We start from the raw sequence: 19,872 nt of genomic DNA, 5'->3' as shown, positions 1-19,872 counted from the left end.
ACCAAATTCAACTTTGTCTCCCGTTAATTAATTAAATCAATGGTTTCAGAGCACTATTATATGGAATCTCTAGCAAAATTCCACTAATTCACACACATCTTCTAATTCGCTTTTGTCAACTATACTTGTTAATTTGCACAAGCCGTGATGGCAATATAAATAGCAAAACCACCACCCTTTGTCCACGAGAGAAATTAATCACATCCAATACAAATTGAAATCAAAGCAAAGCAAAGTGAGTCACGAAGAAGAAATAAAAAGGAAGAGATATGGGAAACGCTATGGGGAGTAAAAAAGCCAAGATAATGAAAATAGACGGTGAAACGTTCAAGCTCAAGACTCCAGCTAGAGCAAACGACGTCGTTAAGGACTACCCCGGACACGTTCTCTTGGACTCTCACGCGGTGAAAAACTTCGGGCCTCGTGCCAAGCCACTTGAGCCTGACTACGAGCTCAAGCCCAAGAAGATTTATTTCTTGGTGGAGTTACCCAAGGTTAAGCCCGAACCACTAGGAACAAGGAGGGTGCGATCCAGTGGGATCCGTGGAATGAACGCCCAGGATAGGCTCGATTTCTTGATGCTGTCCAAACGGAGCGTTTCGGACCTTACTATGGTGAAGCATGGGCCTGGCCCAGAAAATGGTGGGCCCACCAGGCTCAAAATGAGGCTGCCCAAGGCTCATTTGGAGAGGCTCATGGAGGAGAGCCACGACGGGGGCGAGGTGGCCGAGAAAATCATAAGTTTGTATATGGGGAACAATGCCGCCGTGGATGGCAGTGGCGCAACCGTGGAGGCTCACAATCGCAAACCAAGAAGGGTATGTTGTGTTTGTTTAATTGTTTTCTACTATTGCACCAGAAAAACTACCTATACATTCTTTAACATATTCTTTTTAATGTATAGTTTATTAAAATTTATGAAAATTATCATTTTTGTATAAGTCTTACTTATTATTTAATTATTTTTAATAAATTTTAATTAATTATAGAGTGCATGATCAAAAGAATACATTAGAAGAAGTATGACTAACACTCTTCTTATTGTATTGATTTTAATGTTGTCCATTGTATTCTTGAATCTTTGACATTTTTGTTTGAATGTTGGTGATCTTCTTTGGCTGTTTCGGTACATAGCAAATTGCTTGATACCGAAGTGCACAAAAGTTTTGTTACGTTCATACACATGATCCTATCTTGTGTGAGCTTGGGAAAATGATTTATTTGAACATTCATTTAATAATAAGTTTTTATCATATGAAAATTTATATCATCAATTTTATCGAAATCAGATAGAAGTTGTGTTTTATTTTACTTTATTTTTATCTTAAACATTATTTCAAAATTTGAAAATTAAAGTTAAAGTTATTGAATATTTTTTAATTAAAAAGTTACAAATTCTTGAATAATAAAAAAAGATAACAATGAAGAAAAATTCCTAAAATATAAATGCTTGTTTGCTATTTTTTTCACTATAAAAAACTCTTCCTATTGTTTAGAATTTTTGTATAATTTTGTTTGTAAAAATTTTTTCTTTTAAAGAAAGAAAATTTTACAGTCAATTGGATTAAATATTGCCCAAAATAGTTGTTATAATAAATTTAAAACGCGAGTAAAAAAATTATAATAAATTTAAAATTTATTACAATAAATAACATTGAGAAATTTTAAGTAAATTAGGTAATAGTATAAAAAAGTTGTCACTATGTTCCAAGTGAATTCGTTAATTTTTTGTTAAATAATGCGATATTTTAGACTGACTTGATTGGTTTTATTTTAATAAGTCCAAATTTTGCACTTCAAACTTAGATCTGAAATGCTGTTTTTAGTTTACCACCTGAAAGATGATATCAAATTGGAAACTATATATATATATATATAAACACTCAAATTTGAATGTCAAGTTTTTGACATTTTCCAATTCACGAATCTAAAGACCGGCAACCCAAAAATTTGAAGCGAGAATGAAAGATCTTGTGAACGAAAGCATAATTGAGACAAATTTATACTTAATGATATTAGTAGCAATCAACCTTAGTTTGCTGATGCTAATGATAGTGTTTGTTTGGGGAAATAAAATTATATTTGATAATTTTAACTGCTCAGATAAATACATTCACTATTGACTCGGTTTTTCCACGTTGTTTATGAGACTTTTTTTTTTGTTTTCTTCTCTTTTGGTCGTTATGAGGTTTCTTCGATCTTAAGCCATCTAACATGGTACTAAGTAACATGCCTCGCCGTATTCTTAGTTCTCATTCATTTTGGAACATCGAAAGATGCAAAATATATTGAGGCAGAAGTCAAAGGTAGAATCGCATCATCAGAAGTCGGTGCTTATTTTTTAATTACATTTTTTTAAAAATAAGTTAGATCATAGTTGTACACTAAACTAAAACATGCTATATAAATAATTACTTTTTACAGCAAAAAATGTGTATTAATATTAAGTTGGTTTGAATAAAATTATACTCTAATTTGTTAAAAAAAATATTGGAGTCAAGTTGATAAATACTTTCCCGTTACATATCTCTTAAATGGTTAAAAAAATATAATTTATTAATAATAATAATAATTTTTATCTAATATTTTTATAAAGTTTTTTTGAGAGTGATATTAAATTCGATCTTCTTAAATAATATCTCAGATACAAATGAAAAAGAAAATAATTAAAATGAGATTCTAGACTAACTAAATTTTTCGATACAAATGAAAAAGAAAATAATTAAAATGAGATTCTAGACTAACTAAATTTTTCGATCCGGCCGAGAATATGAGACTCCATCCCTTATCCTATCTTGAAAATTTGATAGTGATAAAATCTAGAATGGGTTGAACTTTGGATTTAAACACTTGGGGCCTTTTGCATACTTGTCTGCCACAATGCATGAGGTAACAGTGACCTTGCCAAAAAGTCAACATTGTCGGTATGTCAGCAACTATGCCGAGAAAATGAAGAATGAGGACTCAATATAATTGTTATTCCTCGTTTACTAGTTGTAGCACCTTCATAAAACGTGTTGTTGGAGCATTACTGAATGTCTTTGAAAAAGTTGGCTAACAAGAGTAGAATATTTTAATGTCGGTTATAATTAGCCTATGATATTTGTAGTTTCCTAGTAAATGGCTAGTTCAAATTGCAATATTGTATCTCAATTCACATATATTAATTGTACTAGTTAATATGTAACTCTTCAGGGAATTAAGCTAATGTTCTTTATATAATTTTTTTCCAGAAACGGGTGAGTTTCAGTCCAGTGGAACAAGGGGAAATTCATGAAGAATCAGCAGCTCCTCAACAGTCACTAGTTTATAGCAGTCCTTCTAGATAGTCATTTATGCAGAACCAAACCATTATTTATATGTTAGGTGCTTCTGAAGCAATGTAATATATTGCCCTAAAATCTGTAGCCTATATATTGATAAAGACATGTACATACATTTATACACTAGTAGTGCTCGCAGATCAGAAGGTGCAAATGTTGCTTCAATTTTTCGCCCCATTTGTAGTCAAATTTGGAAGATATTTTCTAGAGATAAGTATTGCTTTTAATTGGCTTGATTACACTTTTAATCTATTTACTTTCTGAGTTTCACGACTTTTGTCCCTCCATAATTGTGTAACTTTGATTTATTTAGCAACTTAATATCCAATATTTATCAGAAATACTAAGATGGCATCTTAAAGTGGTCACGTCAATACATTCATGCTATTTTGACACTATAGCACTGTCATATTGGCATTTTCGATAAATATTGAAGGTTAAGTTTATGAATAAATTCAAAGAAAAAAGGTAAATACTAACCGGGGTCTTTCGGATATTAGTTAAAGAACTGAAACAAAACAGGTTTTTATTGGAATGCACAAAATTATGCTATTCATTACTCTTTTATGATTTTCAAAATAAATATTTTTTTCCGTTTAACTTCTTATCCAATATCCTAAGAGCACTAGGTTAGCACGACCCAAGAAAAAAAAAATAGAGAAACAAAATTTGCAATCCAACAAGAAAACCAAAGGTGCAATTAAGCATTTTCAATTAAGCATTTTCAATATAACCCACCGAATTTAGCACGTTATCACTTAAGTACCTATAATCATACCTAAATTTCTCGCAAAGTAATATAACATCAAATAGAAGAAGAAACATCACACTAAATTGCATTAATAACGAGGGTTAAGTATTTCAAACCGGTTTGATGCAATCATTGGCATTATTCCATGTCAAATAGTCACAAAGTTCAAACAAATGCTTATTTAGGCACCCTAGAGTCAAACTTATTTCTAATGGCATCCCAAAAGGCAGGAATAGAGATGTCATCAGGCACTTCCTTAAATGATGGGAGATAGTTTACATCCACAATAACATGGTCATGAGTACCTTCCTGAATTACAACATCAAAACCAAAGATGGTAAGCTGAAGCCTTCTCCTAAGCCAATTTGCAGCATCTGTAACCAGCTTAAGGTCAATGGACACATTACTTGTGATACTGTCAGCGGTCGGCATAGATTTCAAGCTATCAAACAGTAGAGGTTTGAGCTCATCACCATCAGATGATTTCCTCAAAATATCAGCATTTGGTATTGACTTCTTGACAGCATGGAAAATCTTTTCACCCAAGACATAAAATTTGTACAAAGTGGATGAGTGATCCACATATTCCTGAATAACATTTGGAAGAGGAACACTTAAATTCTTAAAATCATCGACTCTGAAAACAATTGCCATCTTGTGTGCATCACTGACACCACAAGCAACCTTAGGTTTCACTATACATGGAAGAGACAATCTAGCTTCAGCTAGTCCAGTTGCAAAATCAAATTCATCAAAGTTATCAACCTTAAGAAAATGGGCCCCTCTGATCAAATATTTCCCTTCAGTGTTCAGTTCCACCAAGCCAAGTAGAAATTGTTGAATTTCTAGCCTGTCCAATAAAGGATAAACGTTACTCAGTGGATCAATAACACAGAAATCCTGGTGCTGATCCAAGTATCTTTGCAATGCTTGCATGTTCTGTGTAAAAGTAATTTTATTATCTTCAACAGATAATATTTCATCGGTGGCTTTGTGAAGAACTATGTCAACATCCTTTAACTGAGATGATAATGGAAGCTTGGATGTGAGAGGAACAAACATCAACCCATTTTGAGTAGGACACAAAGGAAATGCACCCCTCTTTGCAAAATCTTCGACACGAGAAGGCTTCATTGTATAACCCACAGTCACAGCATTGGTTCCAATTGATCTTTTATTTAAGTGGCATATGGTCAATGGCAACTCCTCTAAGTTTTCAATCTGAAGTATATTTGGAGTGTGACATGAACTTTCACCTCCAACATTCAGAACAACAACCAGCCAATTATAGCTGCTTAATTTAGGTAAGAACTCCTTCTTATTAGAAATCAGATAAATAATAACACTGCCATCATCAGCATTACTCCATCCAGCCATAACCTCACTTACATGATCATTTAAGATAAAGCAATCAAGTGAGTTCAAACTAGCAAATTTTTTAAGAACACTCACCTTGTCATCTGGAAGGCCAACACCATGAGCAATTCCACTATGCGTTCTGGATAGAACGAGTGTTTGGATGAGAGACTCAGCTCCTGGTCGTAGTAAAGATACAGTTTTATCATCATCACTTTCAGCCAAGAGTACTGATTCATCCAATATCACCCCCCTCACTACACCCATCAGAGAGTGGATGCAACACTACCAAAAAAAAGAATGAAACAGTTATTATCATAACCTTTTTAAAGTAAAAAAAACATAGAGAGTAGAGAAATGTGACTTAGTTACCATCAAACACACAATACATAGATATATGTGAATTTTAGAATCAATCTAATGAATTAGGTTCATAATGATCGACCCACAAACCATAACTTTTCAGAATACAAGATTTTTCTACTTCCATATTTAATATGCCAAAATGTCAAATATATGAGAACATTATTGGTTAAAGGATTTCCAAAGATTACAATAACAGATATAAGTAGACGGCAATCTGTTTGCTGAATTAGCCACATGGCCTACATCTCATTCAGTTTCATTTTTATCAGAAAATGAGGAAGCATTCTGCTTCCTGATAAGATTACTATAACCAAAAATTTCTCCAAAATGAAATAACAACTTCTATTGTATTAATCCTTCAGCGGGAAGGACATATTCTATTTCCCTTTTTCAAAGATGCCACTTCTTTTGATATAGTTCTAGAGTGAACAATGTGACCTGTACACAAGCTATTGTCACAATGTACATGTAGCTAGATCAGGCCTAAGAGGAAGGAGAGCTAGCCCAAAAGCATTCAAGTGTACATTGCAATCTCCCTTGCCATCTGGGTCTAGTATGAGTTATATAGTAACGTATTTGGACCGATCGTTCAGCATCCAAGTCAATGGGCCTTGGGTGGATCGACCCAATACCAACCGAATGGTACACAACCCCTCATCCTCAAGTGTTGTGGCACAAAGAGCTAAATATGTACCAAGAGGGCCGGAGGGGTGCATGACCTAAAGTAGTTCAAATTGAGATCAATGTTAAATGCCATAGAATTTCGAACACCAATAGTGCTTGCCATTTCTCCACCCCATATCCCAATCTCACCAGCTTTTGCAGGGCAAGCTTTCACACCACAAAGAGCTGACACTCCAATCATAGTTAATATTACCTACCTTATGGGGCGTAGTGAAGTTCAGCTCCTAATTGCTCTTAGTTCTTCTATGGGTATAATAAATTATGATCAATTCTTCTTTTTCAAACAGTATATATGCATGTTCTTTGGTTTCCAGATGAAAAAGTACTTCTGAGGAAAAAGTAATTTTGACAAAGGATCAAGAATCTTGTTTTTACTTTCATTTTGCATTTATCTGTTGAATTTACATTGGATTGTGCACACACCATTTCTAACTTCAATCCAACCGTTGGACTTACATTGGAATGTACACACAACATTTCTAACTTCAATACATTGGATTGTGCACACACCATTTCTAACTTCAATCCAACCGTTGGATTTACATTGGAATGTACACACAACATTTCTAACTTCAATCCAAACATGCATGCACTATGTATGTGGATATTGCAAGGCTTCACATCTGCTGAGATTCTCAATCCAAGATCAGCATATCCTAAAGTTATAATGCATCCCAATAAATAGTAGACAATTCCTATTTTCCAGACCTCAAGGCTTCACAAAACTCTCACTCCCTATTCACCATGACATGATTAATTCCATAATCTGTCTCATTACCTTATACTCTTCATTTAAAAAAAAAAATTACCATTTCAGAAAATGGGTAAATGCCAAGTTTCAATTTTTGACAATTGATCCAACTTCTAGCCAAAAATCTCACAAATTTACAGCACACTATGAAACTGGGTATATCAAATCGACCAAAACGAAAATTTAAAGAAATAAAAAGAAGGAACTTTGGAATAGAGCAGGGACAAGAAGAAGAAAAAGCAATGTAAAATCACAAAAATGAAAACAGAATTGCAAGAAGCAGAAATGAATCAGCAGGTAAAGAAGAAGCTCACACCTGGTACAAAGATGTTCTTCTCTCTCTGACTTGAGAAAATTGCCTCTTCTAATTGGTGGCTTAATTAGAGGTTTAGGAAAATGGGTGAGAAGTCTCAGATCAGAGGTTTCACAGGTTAATATGTGAATGTTTTGTAGAAGACAAGGAAGAGGAGCAAAATAGGACTGAACTCCTTAAAGCAAAAATGAAAGCGGGCTCATCAGACATCACTCTCTGATTCCTGATTTAACACGAATCATTAAATTTTAGATTTTTTTTTATATTCTTAATTTTTTAAACTGAAAATTAATTAATATTATAATGTTTGATTTTGTGTTAGCAAATTAACCAGCATAAAAAAAATCAACCAACATAAAAAATTGTTTCGTTAAAAAATTAATGTTTGAGGACTAAGGGTCTAGCTATTTTTTATTTTTATGAATATAAAAATTAATGTTTGGGGAGGGCGTGAATAAAATGCTGTAAGATTATCAAGTAATCACCAATTGGAATACAATTATCTTATATGAAAGATAGATGGTAGCTTGTGCTAACAAAATAAATTAATGTTTTAGATTCTTACTTCTTGCTAAACATGATAATATATTACTCGATTCTTTTATATATCATTCAATTAAGTTAGATTATGGCATACAAAAAATAATCATATATATCACCACCGCATAGTGACATAGATGGTCCAAAAATAAAAACTTTTGCCATATATCGTTGTAGAAATAAATAAATAAAATTAGCGACAATTAATTGTTAAAAATACATGCAATAGATCGTAAATAAATGTTAGAGAAATAACTTTTTATTTTTTTTGAAGTGTTTATATTTTGATTAATTAATCTATATAATGATAATAGAAAGAAATTTTGTACTGATTTTTTATTTCTTTATTATTTTAATTCGTGCAATATTATCGGTGTGATTTACCTTTTAAGTCATCATCGTTATTTATTATCATCATCAAGTTGGATCTCCCTAAATAGTTTTACATGTCATTGCATTTAATTTATATTTGTATTGAACATTTAAATTCTGTTACATAAAAAAATTATAACAAAAGTCAATCCAACATAATAAAATGTAGTTTTTATGTATTGATACAAAATTAAACCTATCGATAGAAACCCTGTTTCTTTTTTTTCACCCAAAATAGAAAAAAAAAATACCCCAATAAAAAATCACACGCATAAAGTAACCCTCTTCATCCATTTCCATGAAAACACTGCCAAATTCAGTATATATATAAACCACAACAAAGTCCTTCCATAAGTTTATCAAAGTAAAAAGAGGCAAAAAAAGATTGCTCAAGTTTATTATGTGATACATACCTAAAAGGCAAATTAACTGAACAACTGCGTAATCCAAGCGTTACACATAACATGCATTGGTACGCAACTGTAAGTCACTAATTAAAAAAGGAAGGACAACGTATATAATAGATTAATACAGTCGTAAATACCATGCATCAAAACCATATACTGGTATATAACAACATTATTAACATATATATATATATATATATATATATATATAGAGTTAGAACTTTAATTAGATGGGGATGGCATTGGTGACTGAAGGGTATATGACGGTAGCGGGATGACCCATGATTTTGCGACCCTTTGAGTGGCGAAAGCAATACACCAGAGCCCCCACCGGCCACTCGACCACCGCCGCCGCCGCAAACGCCAGGAACCCCAGCGTTGGCCCCACCACCTTGCACCGGCAGGGGTTGCTCGTGTTGCCACATTGCACGCATATTGGAACTCCAATTCCAACCATCTTCAATCAAGTTACTTTGTAAGTTTACTACAATACAATGTGTTGATACAATGTGTTGTGTTGTGATATGAGTGATAACTTTATTAGTACTGTGTAACTTTGATTTTTGTTCATGGTGAAGATTAATAAGACCTTGGTCTATTTTTATAGAGAGAAAAAGTGTTAATTAGGACTTAGAAGGAATGAGATTAGTTTGGTGCTTTGATTGGAGGACTTGTGGGTTAAAGGGCTACGTGTCTGCATTTGAAGGCATTAGTACACGTGTCAGTTTTTGCTTGACCTATCTTAGACACCTGTTTTTTGTTTAGGTCTTATCTAGTTTTTGTGCAAAAGTTATGAGACATGTGTCGTTCCTAAGGACTGTTGACGACTGTTATTAATCATTCCTAATTTTTTTTTTCAAAGTAGTACATAGTCAATTAGTATTTGAAAATGAAAAAAAAAATATCTTTGAAAATATAACTTACAATTATATTTAATTCTCAAATTATAAAAACTTCATTTAAAGTTTCAAAATATGTAAAGTATCGGTTAAATCAGTATCGTATTAAAGATAAAGATTATTTAATAAAAAAATATACATGAAAAAAGGACTATTTAACTTATAAAATACATATTTAAAAAATTAGTTACAGTTTCTGTCGTTTAAAAATTAAAACTCAACAACAAATATATAACAATATAAAAGTAAGAGAATTGTTGAATCTTGCGAAATTGTAGGACAAAATTAGTGTACGAAAATATCTATGCGTGTGAATTTGTATGTTTTCGTGCGTTAAAGTTTCATAGCAAATAGTGTTGCTCCAATAATAATATCTCATTTTCAAAGAAAAATATATCTTTTATTAATAAAATTAATAAGTTCAGCTAAACTTATTTTTCGCCCAAACTCCATGCATAATCCCGCTCTTTTATTAATAAAGGTAATAAGTTCAGTTAAACTTATTTTCTGCCCAAACTTCCATAATCCCTCCCATATTAGACAACTAATCACGTAAACTTCTTCAATTCCATGCATAGTGTCTGGTTATAGAATTAATTTATTTCAATAATAGAACTTTAATTTGGGTGGTGTTCATTGCAAATGACACCAATTAGTAGTGTTCAATATAAATTACTTTAATTTGGGCTTTAAATAAGACGGAACAGTTATCAGTTTTTAATGTCAGTTAAAAAAACTCTATGGGTAATCTCCACTCATATCTAAAATATGAAGAGTTATGTATTATAACCTAGGGAATAAGATTTAGCCTTTCAAATTCTCTTCCAACTCTTCAAATTGGCAACCTGTTTAAGGAGGTGCTGCAAGTTCATCGGGAATATGTTTGGCCAAAAAAAATAATTAAATACTCCAGGAGATACATTCATGGCACAAGAGATTATATATACCCATCATCTTTTCATTTTGGGTTCTACTTTGGAGACAATTCGATCTCTTTGAATTCCACTACCAATCTCGCCAATTTATTGCACCGTTAATATCTAGAAATTCCCTCGATCTATTTAATGCAACATTCCATGATTTTATGTGTTAAAAAAATTCTTTCTATTCTTATTAAGCTTATCGTTATTGGAATTAAGAATAAGAATAAAAATAGATAGATTTATGCATAACGGTGCTTAATTCGAATAAATCTTAATTCCAATAAGGAAGTGGAGAACATAGCTATTTAATGCACCTTTAAAAACATTATCTCCCATCTGTTTGTATGAGCAAGTGAAGAAGTGAATGGTCTTGATCATTGCAACGCTAATTATTGATAAAAATAAACCAAATAAATGCACTATTGGGAATGCACAAGGCCTTGAAAAAATGCAAAGCATTTCGCATAGCATCTAGTATTATATATACCCATCATTTGTTCATTTTTGGTCTAATTCAGCATCAAATTTCAGTGAGTATTTCTTTTCGCAAATGGCGAAAAGGGTGAAAGAGATTTTAAAAATTGCTCCTGGAAATATTGGTTGAAGGTTGCAGGTTAGAGTAATTCGTTTGTGGTTTTTCTTTATGGATATGTAGGAAATAGTTGGTCTGTGGTGGCTACAAGTCTTGTGCTTTCCTTTGTTACGTTTTATTTATTAATTACCAAAAAAAAATTCAATGTTATGTAGGCACCACTAACATGTCAAACAACAAGGGATGAAACAAACAACACATGAAATGAAACCAATTTCTGAAATTTGATAACGCACAAATACGTCAATAAAGATGTCTTGAGCGTGATTCATAGGTTTGAAATTAACGTAATATGATTATTTTTGTCTAAAATTCAATTTGCTGTGTGTTATGTTTCTAAAAAACGTTGTAGTTTTCTTGTGTGTAGCTTTCTTTCTTTGTAGGATAAAAAATAATGAGCTTTTCATGATAAAGAAAAGTTGGAGAGAGCCGTAATCTTGAATGTGCACTAATTTTTCATTAACTTTATTTTTATATCTCAAAGAGATTTATTGAGAGAAAAAAAAAAAACATCAAGGAAAAGAATAACAATACCTTTTTCCCTTTTCATTCAAATTTCTTTTATTGATATCAACTAATCTATTTTCTCTTAAATTTTCATTTTTCATGTATAAGTTCAGTCACACTTTTTTTCTCATAATAGAAGTTGTTGTTTAACTTCAAATCCTAGAAATGGTAATTTACGTTACTCATGTCTATATGATAACTGCTAACATGTATTGTGTAGTAATTCATGTTTCTCGTTTATTTTCACTGCACACCAACATAATTATTTATTACTTCTAATTTTTTTTTATGCATTGAAAATAATCCAAGTTTTCATTATATAACCAGTGTATTGGATAATATGGTGAAATTCAAATTAAAACTTGCACCCTTAATGAAAGGTATAATTATGAATACTATTTGACTAATGACTTTCTTCTTTTGTTCCTGATTTTGTTTACTTCTTTGTTGATAATGTTTTCTAAAAAGTGTTTTTAAGTTTTAACTTTTTTTAAAACCATTTAGTATTTCCTTAGGCTGCTAAAGGCTTAGACCTGCACTCAATGTTATACCTTAACAAATGCAATCCCACTTTAAATGACATAATATTATGCATTTTGTTCTAACTGGATTTAATATATGAACAAGATATTATATCAATTCCAGAAATTTTGAGGGCAATCTAACTTTGTCTCAATTCATCAAGATTATTTAAGTGTGACTGGAAACTATATTCTCTGTCTTTTTATTAAATAAATTTTTGTTGGCTTTTTACATCACACTGCTTATCTCAATTGGAGATTCAAATGTAAAAGATCATAGTTGTCTTTCTTTTCTAATAATTAAAAAAAATACATCAAGAAGTTAAAAAATTAAAGAATAAAAGACTTGCAATATTGTTGGAATGTCTTAAAGTCCACAACTTTGCTGCTACAGAGAGTACAATTAGTGCCAGCCATATCTAAAAAGTACTTAGACAATAAAGTAAATCATATTCTTAATTAAATAACATTGATCAATGGATATCGACTCTGCATTGATTAGTCTCAAACCATATGCTCTTTGGAACATTAGATGCCTCAACTTGAACATATTGATAGTACCTATTCAAAATATACGAGACAATCATTTTTAAACACATACTAATGTCTGATATCTCTATGACTAAATTTTCATTTTGATATTCTACTCAATTACTTTGTATCTTTTGCAAGAACTTAGAGTAAAAAGATCAATAATTAGGTGCGTGGTACCAACAACAAAGTGGGCAGGTTTTGAATAAATATATAAAGTGTTAGAACTAGAAGGCGATGGCTTTTGAATTAGCATATAGTTGGTGTGTGGGGAAGGGAGGTTTCTTTTTGGTTCAGTATTTACATCGAAAGTTTTGTAGTCAATGGATGTGAAATTGAACATTATGTTGCATTGACAGCTAGATTCACCAAATATAGCCATCACACTTTGATGAGTCATGTTTTGTCTTGGGTAAGAGCAGCATTTTTATAGTTATCTACAGTTGCTTTATGTACATTAGAAACTCTTTAAATTATTATTCGGTAAATTAATAAATTCTCTAAGATAATAAATTTGTCTGGTCCCGACTTGGGCCAATGTAAAAAATTGAAAAACTTGATAAAATAATAAGATAATAATTTTTCGTGAGATCCCTTTATAATTTTTGGTTTCAAGAAAATCATAAATTAATAATTCATAGAAACTGAAACTGCTAAAAAGGTTTTTTGTATTCACACAACTCCTTACATATATGATTTGACATAGTTGATTTTGCAACACCTTTTAGATGAGAAGTCATCTTGTTTGAATACCTAACACATTCATGTAATTTATATATGTCATTATTGATTTTCAATGCATATGAACACAAAAGTTACTAATTTGCGTTGAGTCCCAAGGTTTGCTGCAATGTAATTCTAAGAGGCATAGACTAATTTGCCTTTTTGTTTGGTATGTACAATATAATTACTTAAAAACTCTTTAAATTAATAATTATTAATTTATCGATAAATTAATAACTCTCTAAATTAATAAATTTCTCCGATCCTAATATTATTAATTTATAGAGTTTTAAATGTATTTGTTATCCTATAGTTTTGGGTGGAAGCATAGATGTAAGTTAATAAATTTCTCCGATCCTAATATTATTAATTTATAGAGTTTTAAATGTATTTATTATCCTATAGTTTTGGGTGGGAGCATAGATGTAAGTTATAAGTTCAGGTTATACAGATTGTTAAGTTTGGTTTTTCAGGTATGTTGGTGAGGTTGTGTTAATTTATGGATGATGTTTTGAAATTATTAATTTCTTTTATTGCACTCTTAATGTTATGTATGTTTTAAATTAATATACCTTTTTGTTTCTATATATAAGGCTAATAAATAAATTAAGGTGTTGTTGTTTATGGTCTTAGGTGGGGAATTGAAATTGAAAATTGTTTCCTTGATAATGCCCTGCTACTTAATTTCAGAGTTAAGTTTTTAAGACAAAAGTCAACATCTAATGTAGTTTTTAAACTACATTAATCACAACTAACCATAATCATTTAGTCGAATAAGTGAATAACTCATTTATTTGTTTTTACTTAGGAAAATATCATTATCTCTAGTTTGAGCAACTTGACAATCAACAAATGAGTCAATTATGATTCCCATGTAGGGATGCTATAAAGACCTCATGATGTCTTTGTTTACGCTAATTAGTTAGTGTAACTAATATGTATAGGTATATTTTGGAATTAAATTATATAGGAATTAATAATTTTCTCTCTTATTTCTTCTTTATTGGGCAAATAATTGGAATTTTAACGTCATTTAAGTTTTTGTGCAGAAAATTTTAAAAGCTCATGAATTTATAATGTTTGGTGAATAATTGGCCTAGAAAAACAAAGTAAAGCCCAAGAAAATTGAAGATCCAAAGTTGTTCACTTAGCGTGTCTCAGACGCTCAGTGCGATTTACAGGCTCAACGGCAACACACGCTTAACGCTAGGATGTATGGATAATTTTGGAAAGTAAAGGTGTGCTTAGCAAGAGATAATGCTGAGCATGAATACCACCATACTTGCTAAGCGAGGCAATCGCGCTTAGCGCAAAGGTTGCGTAAAAATCATGTTGAACTGCACCTATAAAAAGAGAGAGAAGAAGGAAAAAAAATTCAAGAGATTTCAATTCCTTATAGAAAGGTAAAGGCCAAAAGTTAGAGAAACAATTATTATGAGTCATTCCTTACCTCCATTCCCTTCCTAAAGTTCCTTTTTTCTAAATATTATCCCCTTGCAATTGTAAAACCTCTTATGACAATGAAAGACTAAACCCTTTTTGTTGGGAGTTTAGTAGTCAATTGCTCTTGATATAATTTATTTTTCTATCTATTTATGAATATTATTTTTCCACCATTATCTACTTAATTTTATTGCGTGTGACTTGATTATCTATTTGCATGGTTAGTTTTAGGGATAACGTTGGGAAGCGTTATTTTCTAATAAAACTGGAATGGGTATCTAAATAGTTCATCACTAGGGATAGGTTAATTTTGTTTAGTTTGTTATACATCTTTATTCTTAATGTAATTTATTGTTATATTTCTGCAAAGGGGTTTAGAAGAAAAAATAGATAAATTAGGCTCTTTTACTTGAGGGATTATGGTTAGAGTATATGAGTAGATAGGTGAAAATAAGAATAAACATAAGTAGAGAAAAATTATTAACATTACATCAAGAATAGCTTCAATAGGCTAAGTCCTCAACATACTCATCTTTTGAATTAACTTCTCTCATCTTTTTTGTTTTAATTAATTAGTTCCCTTTTATGTTTGTTTTTCTCTCTTGTTTATTTTAATTTGATTTATGATAATTTGTTTTACTATTTTCTTCACAACCTTTTAAACCATTTTATTTATTGCTTGAAAAAATTATATATTCATTTACCTAAGTACAAACAAAGTCCATGTGGATTCGACACTTAGACTTTTCACTACTAAAAAAGCTATGTTCTATGACTACAGTACGACATTGGTGCTTGGGTCACCGTTGTTGAATATAACACGGTGGCATTTTTGTAAATACCACGAGATGAACGACAACGTTTTCAGCCAAAAGCGAAGTGGTATTTGAGGCTGTTCATTAACGACCATGTTTTAGTACAAAATGTCATTGTATTTAACTACAAGCATTCAATACAACCTCGTTTTCTAATACATCACCGTGGTTGTTGCATTTTTAAAATTAATTTTTCATTAACGAAAAAATTGTGTCGCCATTATCTATGAAATGGCCTTTCTTTTTGCCCTTGATCCCTAGCCTTAGAAAAACGATACCTACCCTCTTCCATTACCTTATTTTGGAAGTGAGCATCGAGGGATCAGCGATGATCCAGGTGGTGGTGGTTCCAATTGGAACGGTGCCGTCGAACGTGCTGCGAGACTACTACTCTATGTTGCTTCCACTGCACACGATCCCGCTCTCCGCGATCAGCTCCTCCTACACCGAGCACCAAAAGTCTCCCTTCATCGTCTAGCCCTGAGACTCTGGCTCCCTCCTCTTTAAGTTCGTCCTCGGCGGCGAGCAGCCGAGTCCATGGGAGGACTTCCAGTCGCACCGCAAAACCTTCGTCGGTGAAGGTGCCGGCACCAGAGTGATGGAGGCTACAGAGGCTCTGGCGGTTAGAGCATAGGGTTTTAATATTAAATATTATGTTGAAGTTGCATTGGAAATCTCAGGAGAATTCACCGCTACACTTCCAATAGAAAACTTTCCATTTTTAATTCATCAAGGCACTGATTAGCATTTTCCTTAATGAAATCATCCAAAAAATATTCTTTATTTAGTTCAGATTTTATTTCCAATGATTCTTTTGATTCCTATGATATTAGTTTATTTTATCTTATATTCAAATTTGGAGGAGTTACATTTTATTCACTGAGTAAATCTATTTTCCAACATCCTTGTTCCATTAATTTTGTCTTGTTACCAGCTCTGCTTTCATTTTTCATGCGAGTTCTTTCGTTCAGTTTGTTGCAACTTTGTACTGAAAAGAAATCTTTGGTACGAATGGGTCAATACTAAGAAGATTAACAGGGAACTGAAAAGACATGATTTGGTATGCCTTTTGTTATTCGTGCAAATAACTTTAAACAGTTTATCAGGAATACCCATATATATCCTTCAATTCCTCTGAAAATTAGAGTCCTTGACTCCTTGGTATGCGTTTGAGCAAACTTCTTGAGGCTGCTTATTTATTAGGAAATAATATAACTTTGTCCAATAAATTATTGACTAAAAGGAAGAATAAAGAAAAGAAAATTTCCTAATATTCCTTTGAATGTGTTGAAATCTGATCCTGACTTTATTGAGGAACATGAGGAAGATACACATGGATTGACTTTATCTTATTATCCTTTTTATTTGTATTTTGTAGGAAAATGGCAATTGTTGTTGTGATATGTCAACTTTGTGACTCAGGTACCATTATGCCTAAGAAAAAGGGACGAGGACAACCAAAAGGATCACAGGCGAAGAATTGTCAAGAGAGTGCCCTTGGCAACTTGAATAGTTGCACTAATCCATCAAATATGGTTGAAGTTGATCTTGGATGTGAAGAACTAGAAGATGAAGGTATGTTTAGTGGTTTTTATTTTCTCAAGTTAAATAGGATCTTTTAATACAATGAAAAAAAATGGTCTTTCATTTCATACAAATGAAAAGCATTATCTTAAGAAGATACCTTTACTGATAGTCTGATATTGTTTACCTTCCTATATTTTTATTCATTATATCATATTTTGCTCCTCACCCCCAACAAAAAGGTAGAATTGTTAGTGTTATACCATAAAATTTTCCACACTATACCATTCTTACCTTTTTCCGAATTTCCCCTTCCAATGATCACTACTAGCAAATAAATCCATTATTCTGTTCTGATATAATTTATTTTAATTGGAATGTCTATTTACCTTTGAGATAAAAGCCTTTCCATAGACAGATAGATCTTATTGTCAAGATTTAATATTTTCATTTTTATTTATGGCCCTTATTCGCTTCAAGTGACTTAGATACTTCAGTCTTGTAACTTGTTCCTTTAATTATCACTGACCAGGAAATACATAAAAATTGAAAAGTACAACAATATTTCAGATATTCATGTGCTGCTAGATTAAACTTCGTGGATCATTTTACTTCTTAAGTTGTAATTTTTTTACTTTTTGCCACTAAGAAGTGAGCTTTTTCTAACATAATTATTATTTTCACCTGTCTGAAATTTTTACTGATAATGATAAATTCCAGTTGTTCAATCAATTTTTTATCTACTATTTTACTCATTAATGCATTTTTTGTGACTGTTTCATAAATTTAATACTATTTTTTATAAATATTGCTACTACTTTTATAAGTGGTAATGTCATCCTTCATAATATAATTTATTTGTCTATACAAATTTTCATTTATATTGACTAATGAGGTTCTATAGTTGATTGTCACTGTCGGTGAGGATTGTACATGTCATCTATGGGGAGTTGATGGTAAACAACTACAAGTTATTAAGGAGCACATGTAAGTTATAAACATGAATTCTTGATTGTTGAAAGTTGAAATTTTAATTGATATTATTTGGAATTTTTTGTGGCTCTAATTTAATAAGCATTGAAGATTATCTAGATTTTTGACATTCTGTGAACTGAGTATCTACGGGAAATTGCCATTGTAGTTTGTTATCTTGAGTTCCTTGAACCCGTAATAAAAGTCATTGATTTATGTTAAGTTGTTAAGCCTTGAAAGACCTGACTCAAATATCATTTGTTAAGTTGTATAAGCCAGTTCTATTTGCCTTATATCTTGCAATTCCAACGTTCTACTACTTCACAAGAGTCATAACCTGAGTACTACCTAAACTGTTTTAAGGTCAAAGGAATGAGTAATGGTTACATATTAACAATTTTTTGCCATTGATTAAAAAAGAGGTTAAATGAGAAACAAAAATGTTATACTCTTTCTTTACACACTCTTTTAAATATAATGTTTTATTAATTGAAATTTATCAAAAATAATAAAATTATATATCTCACAAATTTTTATTTTATGGATTAGTTGAAAAATTCATGACTTGAGCTGGTGTATAGCCTTTCTCTAGTACCATCTTTGCTCCAAACCTCTGTTGGTTACAACTTATATACCCCACTTGAAAGCAGCTGCTGAAAAAGGATCACTTGTTTGAGTTAGCAACTTATATTCTTAGTATTTCCATCAAAAGTCACCCCTTGAAGTGACTTATGACTGTTTAGACGTAAAAAAACTACAAAAAAACAACTCAAATTGGAAATTGCATGACTTAAACAATTCAACAATAGATAGGAATGAAGATCTAAGAGTGAAAGAGAATAAAAAAAAACTTAGCAGTTAGTGAACCAGAATAGGAAAACAGAGGAAACTAAGATGCAAGGTCCACTTGTAAAACCAACATGAGTGATCTACGGAGCTTTCCTTATTTAATGCAAGTTATATTTAATTTAATTGCTTATTTAATGCCGAAATTCCTAATATTTTTTAAGGCATTTTGGGAAGCTTTCCTTGAACACAAGGACTGTTCTACGGAGTCCAAAGTGACCAAGTTTTTGGTTTGACTGTGGCTGGAGGATTCTTTGCTCTTTTCTTTCTGAGACAACTACATATTAGTGAGCACCATGACTGATGATATTGGCTATTTGTACTGTTAGTTTTTGGGCTGGTCTGCCTATTAGCATTACTGGAGGTATGAATCTTAGACGCCTCATTATTTTGTTGTATCTACTTGCTACATTATGTGTTTGAATCCAATATTCACAATCCAATTTTTATGCTATAAATGTCTTTTAAAATCTCAATCCAATGTATCCCCTTAAGATAGAGGCCAACTTTGATTTCTAAGGTGTAGGGACGAATTGTTGCTTAGCAACCCCATTTAAATTTCATTGAATGCATGTATTCCTTACTTTTACTTATACTTGGAAAATGTTGCTTTGCCTTCTGATAATTTCATCTAGGCAGTTACAAAAGTACTAATTACTACATAAATTAGCTTTTGTTAATTTCACTTTGAAACATTTTTTAATTTTCCGATA

The 19,872-nt window shown here is 31.7% G+C and overlaps 3 protein-coding genes across 3 annotated transcripts; 1 reads left to right on the top strand and 2 right to left on the bottom strand.

Annotated features, from left to right (window-relative positions):
• Positions 1-58: 58 nt before the first annotated feature.
• On the top strand, positions 59-3,593 carry LOC114382525 (uncharacterized protein At1g66480-like). Its single transcript, XM_028342005.1, has 2 exons — positions 59-818; positions 3,234-3,593. Exons 1-2 carry the CDS (start codon positions 270-272, stop codon positions 3,327-3,329), a joined length of 645 nt encoding a protein of 214 aa, XP_028197806.1. The 5' UTR covers positions 59-269; the 3' UTR covers positions 3,330-3,593.
• Positions 3,594-4,135: 542 nt separating this feature from the next.
• Positions 4,136-7,765, bottom strand: LOC114382524 (inositol 1,3,4-trisphosphate 5/6-kinase 4-like). Its single transcript, XM_028342003.1, has 2 exons — positions 7,548-7,765; positions 4,136-5,715 (listed from the first exon to the last, which is right to left on the bottom strand). Exon 2 carries the CDS (start codon positions 5,695-5,697, stop codon positions 4,252-4,254), a length of 1,446 nt encoding a protein of 481 aa, XP_028197804.1. The 5' UTR covers positions 5,698-5,715; positions 7,548-7,765; the 3' UTR covers positions 4,136-4,251.
• A 963-nt stretch (positions 7,766-8,728) lies between these two features.
• LOC114382523 lies at positions 8,729-9,423 on the bottom strand. The gene has a single exon (XM_028342002.1). It carries the CDS (start codon positions 9,318-9,320, stop codon positions 9,090-9,092), a length of 231 nt encoding a protein of 76 aa, XP_028197803.1. The 5' UTR covers positions 9,321-9,423; the 3' UTR covers positions 8,729-9,089.
• Positions 9,424-19,872: the final 10,449 nt, after the last annotated feature.

This window comes from Glycine soja, chromosome 13, assembly GCF_004193775.1.
Source record: "Glycine soja cultivar W05 chromosome 13, ASM419377v2, whole genome shotgun sequence".
NCBI classification, from domain to species: Eukaryota; Viridiplantae; Streptophyta; class Magnoliopsida; order Fabales; family Fabaceae; genus Glycine; species Glycine soja.
Note: the sequence above shows the minus strand (reverse complement) of the source record. Positions and strands in the feature narration are given on the sequence as shown.

Coding starts and splice junctions, on each gene's coding strand:
- LOC114382525 (XM_028342005.1), top strand. CDS start 270: ATGGGAAACGCTATGGGGAGTAAAAAAGCCAAGATAATGAAAATAGAC. Junction 819..3,233: donor ACAATCGCAAACCAAGAAGG/GTATGTTGTGTT, acceptor ATTTTTTTCCAG/AAACGGGTGAGTTTCAGTCC.
- LOC114382524 (XM_028342003.1), bottom strand. CDS start 5,697: ATGGGTGTAGTGAGGGGGGTGATATTGGATGAATCAGTACTCTTGGCT.
- LOC114382523 (XM_028342002.1), bottom strand. CDS start 9,320: ATGGTTGGAATTGGAGTTCCAATATGCGTGCAATGTGGCAACACGAGC.